The 10,125-nt window shown below is 35.0% G+C and overlaps 2 protein-coding genes across 4 annotated transcripts; both read left to right on the top strand.

Annotated features, from left to right (window-relative positions):
- The first annotated feature begins 728 nt into the window (after positions 1-728).
- Positions 729-1,859, top strand: LOC132702212 (RNA-binding protein 7). Its single transcript, XM_060670712.1, has one exon. The coding sequence runs from the start codon at positions 729-731 to the stop codon at positions 1,338-1,340; it is 612 nt and encodes a 203-aa protein (XP_060526695.1). The 3' UTR covers positions 1,341-1,859.
- A 342-nt stretch (positions 1,860-2,201) lies between these two features.
- Positions 2,202-9,958, top strand: LOC132702121 (CAP-Gly domain-containing linker protein 1). 3 transcript variants are annotated; one of them, XM_060670563.1, is made up of 8 exons: positions 2,203-3,321; positions 3,383-3,616; positions 3,664-3,885; positions 3,995-4,198; positions 4,254-4,480; positions 6,046-6,457; positions 9,624-9,713; positions 9,773-9,958. In XM_060670563.1, the coding sequence occupies exons 1-8, from the start codon at positions 2,395-2,397 to the stop codon at positions 9,845-9,847; spliced, it is 2,391 nt and encodes a 796-aa protein (XP_060526546.1). In that variant the 5' UTR covers positions 2,203-2,394; the 3' UTR covers positions 9,848-9,958. The 3 variants fall into 3 exon arrangements, with proteins under 3 accessions (XP_060526549.1, XP_060526546.1, XP_060526547.1); XM_060670564.1 differs by having other exon boundaries at positions 2,204-3,321; positions 9,624-9,717; XM_060670566.1 differs by lacking the exons at positions 9,624-9,713; positions 9,773-9,958 and adding an exon at positions 9,459-9,598 and having other exon boundaries at positions 2,202-3,321.
- Positions 9,959-10,125: the final 167 nt, after the last annotated feature.

The following is a 10,125-nucleotide window of genomic DNA, read 5'->3' as shown; positions in this document are numbered from 1 at the left end:
GATATTTTGTTAAGAAAATTGATTATATCACTTGCAGTTTCGATAAAAGCACATTTTAATGTCCCGTTATTAATTATATAATAATTAACTAACAATATTAAAAAAAAAAGTTAAACAAGAGAGGTTTGTCAACGCGCTTATAAGGTGATTTCAGCAAATTTTAATTCCTAGATCTTACTGATCCTTAGCTGGAATTTAACAGTGCAATACATACATATAAAGCTGAAAATTGTAAGCAACGAATATTATACCTTATGTTCATTCATTTACAATATTTTTTAAGTAAATTGCTTGCAGCGTATCCGTCCACCACTGTCAACATAATTTAAGATTTGCTTGAAGCCATGGTGGATGTGCCAAAATTAATGGCTTTAACGCAGGCATCTTCAATATTTCTTGAATATATGTTTAATTCCCAACTTCCTCTTAAGATACATAGCAATTTAATTTGTAACTTGAATCGTTGATTAAGCAAGCAATTCATAAAAATTGTCGCCTATAACACAACTTGCATTGAAGGATTTAATATTATTATTTTTATAAATTGAGGGAATTTAGAGTTATTGCCCGTCCATCATGGGGTGGAATTTTGTGTGGCAACAACAAAAAAAGTGGTCTTAGCATGGTGGCCATTGGAGTATATGCGAAAAGACGATGTAATACCTAACCTAATATCTTAATAAAATACAACAATTGGAAATGAAAATATCTGGTTGTAAATAATTGCCATGGACGATTCTCGGACCGTTTGGGTGGGTAATTTGGCCGACGAAATGACCGAAGAACTGCTCTACGAGTTGTTTTTACAAGCTGCGCCTTTGGAACGAGTGAAAATCCCCAGCGATAAGCAGGGTAAACAGTCAAACTATGGTTTCGTAACGTTCAAGCACGAAGTATCGGTGCCGTACGTTATCAAACTATTGAATGACACCCGATTGTTTGACAGAAACATCACTATAAAACCCAGGCAAACGAATAATCCTGAGAGGATTGTTCCGAGCCCTGTTGGGAAAGAGCATGTACAGCATTTTGAGGATCACCATCATAATCGTCGCCAAAATCAGCACATGAGGTTCAATTTGGAAGCTCTGGATTACAACGCGTTAATGAATATGGGCGAGCAAATGAATGTGTTCGAGCACTATGACAACAGAGTCGGTAGGAATTATGGGACACGAGACAAAAACAACTTTGGTGATCGGGGTCGACCTCATAGGCATTTCAACCGGTCGCACCATGAATTTGACAGAAGAAACAATTTTTACCAAAACAACAGGAAACAGAGGAATGAGAGGAGGAATAATAGTTTTGAAAGCAACAGGAGAGGTAGACACTACTGAAATTTATTACCATCTGTAATTTCTAACTTATGTAATGAAATTTTTATTATTATTTTCTTACAAATTGTAGTTTATTTTAGTAATTTGCGGCAGAGCTTGATATTAAATACAAAATGACTACTTATTTTTTGCAAGTGTTTTGCATTCACTCATGTTTGTGGCTGCAGCAAGAGATATTTATTATATATCAGTTATTTTAGAATTGAAGCATAGAAAACTGTCAGTTTCATAGAGACTTGACTCATGAGCAATACTGATCACAGAAGATGGTTCCACTAAATTGACCCTAAAAATAGTCTAGAAAATTACTACTATGGCTATACTAGTTTTTCCAGGTTGTTATATCAGTTATCTCTGTCGTGGTTATAGCAAGTCCCCAGTTCCTAAATTGAATTTTTTTTTTTCTAATTCTATCAACCATATTGCTAAAATGATTGAACAAATCATGTTTTTTTATTGCTATTGGTCTGATTCAGAGGATTATTCGGTCAATATTGCCAACTTGATTTTACTTCTTTTCTCCTCAATTAGTGCCAATAATTTTGATTATTCCACCAAGTATTTTTTATTTATTAACTCCTTGAGCACTGCATGACGGATTAATCTATGCTCACTCCCGGTTGAATCCTTTATATATGACTTATTTGTTATAGTTAGTTATAAGCTTGTTTAAAAAAATTGTGTGGCACAGTTCCACCGTTTCCGTTATTCAAGCTGGTCACTTTTTTGTTTGGAATAGGTTTAAAATTTACGTCGGAACTTGTTTAATTGTTATCGGTTTATTATCTTTAATACTATTAATTACCAAGTATGATTCTTAATGGATGTCGCCAATGGGCGAATGCCCCTAGTAATATAACCTAACTGGACTTAATAATAATTAATGAAGAATAATTTATTTTTTGGTTCGTTTGTTTTGTTTTGAAGTTTGAATTAATTTGTTTGATCTATTTGGGGTTTTATATATTTTTGTTGAATGTACTTTAGGCAATTTGTTTTTAATTAAAAGTAAAAATAATTGAAATGCTGTGGAACTCTCTTTCATGCGATAGTTATGAGTGACACCGATGATACGGACGATTTATTGTTAATCCCCCCAGATTTCTTTTCTCTGGAGTCGGAGCCCGAGCCCCCTTACTATAACATTGTGGACAATCTAATAAGACAAGTAAGTAAGCTGCAAAATCGTATAGAGACTATCGAAAATACATCCGAGTTGAGTCTCATTGATAGCTCCTTGGAAAATTCTACAAACATGTCGCATAAATATAACAGCATGGAAGATGTGTATCAACCTGGGAGTGCTCAGAGTACTCCACAGAAGCCTCGTACCAAATGTAAATTGAATTCTTTACCGGCAAGTCCAAATGTGGAGCATTATAGCCCTAGAAAATGCTCCATGAGAATGAGATCACCGCAGAAGGGTGAGGGGCCCAACGTAGATTCAAAAATGTTAAATGAAATCGATAATTTTATATCAAATGCTAAAACAATTCATAGGAGTCAGGCAGCTAGAAACCTGGAAGAGTCTTATGGTACAAAGCAACAACCCATACAACTGCATAAAATGGATTCCCGAATAAATGTACAAGAACCTCAAATTGTAAAGGAAAATACATGGAGTTGTGGTGACAACATAATTTCAAAACATAACTCAAATTTTGGACCGAGAGATGAGGTAGGGGATGAGTCAAGTGATAGCAGTTCAGAGTCTACGCAGTTAACAGCATACAATAAATATGGCGAATCAGAACCTGTTCATGTTAATTTGAATGCAATGAATGCTCTCAGTATGCACAGGAAATTGATGGACCAGAAGATAGCATCTGAGGAAGTTAGGCTTCCTAAAAAACGGGGAATACACACCCTCACCAGTGACATGGGTCTCTTAAACCTAGCTGATATTTGGGGTTCAGAGAATTTGTCCAAAAGTCCAACAAAATTGAAACAAAAATTAAAAGAGGAAAAACTGAGACGACAAGTATGAGGAACATAAATGGTATGATACACTATAATTGGTATGATACACTATAATTTTTTAGCACTGTGAACAATTGATAAACGAGTTGCAAACTCGAAATTTGGAGCTCCAGCAAAAATTAGCCGTAGCCATGATGGTGGATGATTCAAAAAATGAAACAATTCGACAGTTTAAAGGTGCTCTGGAAAAAGTGACTTTAACAATTGAAAAACTAAATGAGGAGAAGATGAGCTGGACCCAGGAGATGGCAAAGTTGAAAAAACAATCCTCCCTTGAGTTGGAGACTTCCCAACAGGTGAATTTTTTGAAATGTGGAGCATGTGGATGAGTGTTGTTTTTTAGAAACTAGCATATTATGAAAAAGAAGCTTCAAAAGCGCTTAATCTAGCACATGCCAATCAAGACAAAATTTCTTCGTTAGAAACTCGTTGTTCCGACTTGCAAAGTGAATTGGAAGTAATTGAGAATAAATTGAAAGACGCCCAAAGCAATTATGATATTGAGGTTGAGAAGAACAAGCAATTGGCTGAGATTATCACTCAGAAAGAAATAGAACTCAAAGAGGTTTGTTGAGAATCTTCTTTTAATTGGAGGTGGTAGTTCAAATATACCAATAATTTGAAGCTCTTGTTTTGGTTTTATTTTGCACTGGAGCAGGTTCGGTATTTTTCAGAGCAAGACTGTATTAAGTGATGCGAGAACTGAAGTATTCGAAAGTCATAAAGCAGTGGAGGTGTGTCAAAAGGAGTTTTCCGATTTAAAAAATGAATACATGAAGTTACAATCCGATTTGAGGCATGAAAAAGGAGCGCTGATTGCTTTGACTGAACAAAAAAAGAAATTGTTGAGTGATTTGCAAAACGCAAAAGCTCAGGAAGTAATTCTATGTTATTTTGTTTTTTTAGCAAAAATATCTGACTTTGTACTTTCAGAAACACTTAAAAGAATCACTGGACGATGCCAAAGCCAAACTGGAAAGTACAAAACTGGAACTAAGGAACTACTACCAAGGTCAGTTGGAGATCATTGTGGAAAACAAAAGGAAGGAAATGCAGACGCAATTAGACAAGGAGAGGCAGATGACTGTTGAGGAATTCAAAAAGAAGGAGGTGTCAATTGCCAGAACTGCCGCCAATCACATAAAGGAAATTTCGGAGAAGTCAGTAATTTGTCATTTTATGAAATTTTATTTATATATTACTTCTTATTCTTATCTTATTCCATTAAATTGCAAATTTATTTTTGAAAATGCCAAATGTTACATTTTTCAAAAGTTTTACAGGCTGTGCAAAAAGTGCCAACGATGAGAAGGGTCTTCTTAAGATGAAATAATGAACATAATAATAATAATAATTTAGTGTTGTTCATTTAATTTCAATTATTAACCATCAGCAGTGACATTACTATTAACAATCATAGCACATATTATCAAAAGTTAGCGATTATTAACAATAATTTTTTGACCGAACTATGTTTTTTTTTTGTTTGAAAGAAACTTCCACAGGCTACTGTAATACTATTAATAAAACTTCTGGATTTGTCCTGCGTCTGTTTTTGCTGAGTCGAACTTGCTGACGTTGGCTTATTCAGAGCTTGATGAAGCTAACAGGATGATTGGAAAGAACTATGGTATCTTAGGAAACCGTGTGTATGCCCAGTAACGTTTAAACAATTAAAGTTTGTTTCGTTAATTTAGTAGTTTCCTTAGTCTAGTATTTTTGAATTTCACCATAAAAATATGTGATTATGTGTGTTTTTAAAAATTTAGTCAAATTTAACCACTGAAATAGCGATATTTGAAGTTAGGTTATATAATTTAAAATTTAAACTTTGTTCTATTTGTGAAAAGTTTTGTCATTCTGGGAAATTTACTGCTTTTATATAAAAAAATATATGTATTGCATTTTAATATTTCCTAATTTGCAATTATTGCAAATATATTACAATAAAATGACAGGGCGGTTCAAAACAAATTTGAAAAACTTAGGGGTCATTCCTAGTTTAAAATAAAGAGTAAAATTCATTTAAAAATCAGGCATTGCAATTCAAGCACTCCCACCGTACATTATAATTTTTTCTTGCGCATTTTTCGCAGTAAATGGAAAATATACAGGATTGGTTATAAGTAGATGTCAATACCAAGTTACTTTTTTAAATGCAACACCATTTTCTTTTAAATCCATTTTCAAATTTTCATCAATTTTCACGCATTATATAAAATTATACTCATAATTATAAATTTTATCTCAATTGTCACTGTGGATTTGTTAATGTGTCTCTCTGGTTATTTTGCGTTAAACAAGTTACAAACTTCTTGAATTCTCGTTTTGTCTCCATATTCTATAAAAATTAAAATTTCCATTTAAGAACTTTATTCGTACTAGCTACTTAGGGTGAAATTTGACATAGAATTTGAAATTGGATAAAAAACTATGTTTAATGCATAAAATCCAATCCAATAATCGAGATATAGCACAAGAGAAATGCCGCAAAAAAGGTTTTATTTTCAATCTAAAAATTAAAATAATGTTAAAATGTTACTATTATAAAACACACTTGGTGCATAATTTGTTTTTTTTTTAATGTTTTATTTAGAAACGTTACTGCAGTTTTTTCATAATCCTTGCGGTTTCCAAATAAAATAAATAAAATCTAAAGCAATGCATAACGAGGTAAAAAAAAATTGTAAAGAAAACGTCAATGTGCACGTCATTTGGTCCGCAGATGCGCATTGGAAATTAAACTATTGGAAGAAAAGCACCAGGAGGAGGTCAGGCTGTATCAGCTTCAAATAGTCCAGCTTCGGAAGGAGCTGGAGCATCTTCAGACGAAGCTGGCGCATCTTCCGGAGAAGAGGGCCCAGATCGCAAAACAGTTGCAGAAAGTGATGGAATCGCAGTTCAATGAGGCGATAAAAATGATGAGCAGCAGTCCCGCCTCCTTCACCGAATTACCCAATGGCGATTCCATCTTGAACGACACCCTGGGCAATCATTTACGATATGATCCGAACAGGAACCGTAGGCAGGAGAAAGATACCATCGACGGCATGTCGGATTTTGACGAGACGCCCGTTTCCAGCCGAGGTGGTGAACCGAAGCAGTCGGAAAGCGAGATTCAGAAATATATTAACATGGTAAGTTTATTTTAAATGATTGGAGTTAGTATGACGTGTCTAAAAATCGACAGATAACTTAAAGAAAAGCATTAGGTATTTTATATTTCTGTTCTGTCTTAAACTTCAGTCTGGACTTGACACACTTGCTATACGGTGTGAGCTCAATGCGATAGGTATCAACATAGCAAAGTATCATTTTTATGTTCGGCTATTGCATATATAGTTCTCCATTGTCACATCAGTAATCTTAGAGAAATAATGAACTCCACTTTATAATTTGTATTTGTGCTATTAGATGACTATACTGTTACCTATTAAGACCTTTATTAAAATATTGCTCAATAGATCCCGGTTTTTTCAAGTCATATACGACTTTTAGCTACGACTTCAAATTGCTCCAGGAGACATTTGAACTACCGAGATTGAGGGTTAGAAGAGATCAGGCAGACCTAATCTATTTTTCAAGATCATTATCGATATGGTTGATTGTCCTCTAGAAACGTATTTTATCGTCCCTTTAGGCGCACGAATGTTGGACCCAATTCGTGCATCTCATGTGTGGTAGAAATGGCTAATTCATATTCTAATCACCTTGATTTTTTTTACTAGTTTTGGTTGACAAAAGTAATTTCTTTTAAAAACATATCCATTTCATCTACTCAAGAAAATGAAATCTAGGAAGATTTTGGTTTGTTGGAATTTTTTCCCTTTAACCCTTTAATGGACGTGACTCTTTACACAATATCTAGGAATTTTAACTACAATATGGCTAGCAATATTGCTCCTCTTTCAAAATTTGTGTATAAATTCAAAATTGACAAATGTAGAAATCTAACCATTATATCTTCTATGGATAGTCCAATCAAATAGTCGTCATAAGAGCTGAAAAGATTTAAGTTTTCTTATCCCCTTCGATTAGATCCGAACAAATTCGGTTAACAAAGATCACGTGAAAATGAATTGACGAATTCTAACATATTTTACGTTTAAGTGAATAGATAGAATGTCAGTTTTTTTATTTATTTAATTAAATTCACAACAATATTTGCACCCAAAAAAGGTTTCATCAAAAGAAACCTACAAACTAATACAACATAGAAACAATGCATAATAAGACAAAACACAAAATTCAAACCACTTATACACTCCCTCCGCAATCATTCACCATTCTCCCAGTTGATCTGAAAAAACTCCTCCAAGGAGTATATTGTCATACTCACTAATAATGTTTTATTGTTTTTAAATTTGCTTTGATGGGTAATAAGGAAAATAGAGTTTGGCAAGTGCGAGCCAACCCACCCTGTAGAACTCGAGAGTTAATAATATAACTGTGAACTTTGGCAGAACTTTACTTGTTCTTATAATCCTTTTTTAGACAATTTTACCTCCCCAATGTGCACACTGACACCCCAAGGGACAACACCACGTGAAAGTATGGAGCTCTAACATGTGCATAATAAAAGGATAGCATATCCTCTCTCTTTACAGAATTTCTCAATTTCCAGTCGTAAGCCATCAAAGAACAAGCCACTAATTTTATGCTTTTTATCTCGTTTCTGAATAATGAAGTTTACTTTGTTACTGGATTGTCTATTCTTTCTTCATCGTTATTTTTATATTTCATTCCTTCCTCAGAGCTACTAAAAAAACTAAGTTTCTATGAGAAACTCCTAGTTGAAAATTTTCAAGAAATTGTTCTAGCAAATTGTTCATGTAGCTTCATGTATCACAATTAGGGCCCAAAATTCGTCTTCTGCGATTTTTTTTATTGCCGCTGGAGGCGCCGTACTCCATATCAGAATTGAACTAGTATAGTATAATACTAGAAGCAGAAATTGTATTATCCTTTTCCGTAATTTACACCTTTGTGCCAAAAAAAATCTGCAATTTATTTCTTCTCTTCATTTCATTGAGAAGGTTCACAACTTGCTTGATTGTTGTTTTTCTTACTCATTGAATTTGCACTGGATCAAGCTTACAAGCTTACGAAAATGAGATTTGGAGGAGAAGGTACCAAAAAATAAAATATAGAATCAGAATTTTTGAGAAACAAGTCTCAATTTCTGACGTTAATCAGAATATCTGAGAAACGAGTCAAAATTTCTGAAACAAGTGTCTCGTAGTGGACATTGCGAAGCGAAACTGGATATACAGGATAATTCATAAGAATGAAGGTGCTAGATTTTTTTACTTCGTTTTTGAGATCTCGGTAAAATCAAAATCAATCATTCCAATTTGTGTCAGTATGCTTTTGAGTCGACACCTTGGTATGTATTTTATTGTTCTAAAAATTACCCTTGTGGGTCTGATGATGTGTGTGTGCGCTCTCAATTCAATATTTCAGTTATAATATTTACACCAAGAATGAGTCCTATCTTATTAAAATTAATTTGCGGTATAATAAGATGTTCTATATTGGGGAAGGCCGGAGGAAGGGTTAAGTTAGGTTAAGTTAGATAAAGGAGTATTTTAATTAACCGATTAATCGATGGATGGTGCGCATACGCGCGACCCCGTTACGTCGGTTAAAGGGAGGAGACGAGAAAACTTTAACTGGGATTCGAATGTGCGCGACAGCTGAAAAACAGTCAGGAAAACACTCCTTGGTTTGTCGTATGCCTTAATGTCACCCCGGGCTTGAATATATTCATTCGCTATTTCACTGATCTTTCCGATACTCTATTCATCTATGGCATCGTTAAGAGGAGAGAGAGAGTATGGATGTTTTGTCAATACATTTTTGGGTGTAGCGATTATGAAGCACATCCCTTTTTAATACTGCTTAAGAGTGTTTGGATGATTCCTAGTTTGGTTGCTTTCGAATAGTTTGACTCGAAATATGTGTGGGTTTACTATATACAGAGTAGGTGTAGATGTAAGTAGAAATAATGGCTCTATCAGCACCTCTGTATATAGGAATCGTACACATACCAGAATCATCCAAACACTCTCTCAATACGATTCATCACAAGCTTCATTCTCTCCAGACAATTCCTGATTAAACTTTATTCTTCTACAGGGCTTGAAAAGTGTAATTTCCGCGACGAGCAAAGCCCCCCGGGTGCTGGAAAGTTTTCTTACGCTCTACGGGTTCGTGTTTTGAGATTTTCCGATGTACCGTTTGCGATTAAACACTTTTCTCGCGCTCCGGTGCTTTCAATCGTTAATCCTTTTGGCGTTTTAGCTTCTAAACCGCCACCCGGGCAACCCGACGGTCGAACCGCCCCCGGCGAAGGACGTGCAGGCGCGCGAGCGCCCCCAATGGCAGCCAGGCGTAAGTACGTATTAAAGCGACGCTCTTTGCGTCGTAACTGATTCGTTTGTTCGACGCAGAGTCCCGAAAGCAAAAGTAGGGACCCGAAGACGAGTCCGAGGGAGAGCAAGTGCGGCAAGCCGCCCTGGAAATAGTACCGCCGCCCTAGTTGAGGTGGCAATTTGCAATCCGGTGTACATGACATCGAATTGTTAAGAGAAATGTGTCCGCGATTAAGGAAATTCGATTACATTTTTTTTAAGTGTTGTGATTAGTATTTTTTTAAATGAAAATTATAGGTAATGATGAATGGATATTCTAACAAAAAGTTTATTCGGTGCCTATCGATTTTCTGTTCGATAACATATAAAACAAGATTGCTTTCGAAATCTCGTAGCTTCGGAGTTTCTTGTCTAAAGGGACTGCATTATTT

The sequence above is a fragment of the Cylas formicarius genome, unplaced genomic scaffold (genome assembly GCF_029955315.1).
Source record: "Cylas formicarius isolate icCylForm1 unplaced genomic scaffold, icCylForm1.1 PGA_scaffold_5__7_contigs__length_24384050, whole genome shotgun sequence".
Taxonomy (NCBI): domain Eukaryota; kingdom Metazoa; phylum Arthropoda; class Insecta; order Coleoptera; family Brentidae; genus Cylas; species Cylas formicarius.
Note: the sequence above shows the minus strand (reverse complement) of the source record. Positions and strands in the feature narration are given on the sequence as shown.

Excerpts from the sequence above, each read along its gene's own strand:
- LOC132702121 (XM_060670563.1), top strand. The coding sequence starts at position 2,395 with ATGAGTGACACCGATGATACGGACGATTTATTGTTAATCCCCCCAGAT. Across the intron at positions 3,322-3,382 it reads AGGAAAAACTGAGACGACAA|CACTGTGAACAATTGATAAA; the intron begins GTATGAGGAACA and ends ATAATTTTTTAG. Across the intron at positions 9,714-9,772 it reads GCCCCCAATGGCAGCCAGGC|AGTCCCGAAAGCAAAAGTAG; the intron begins GTAAGTACGTAT and ends TGTTCGACGCAG.
- LOC132702212 (XM_060670712.1), top strand. The coding sequence starts at position 729 with ATGGACGATTCTCGGACCGTTTGGGTGGGTAATTTGGCCGACGAAATG.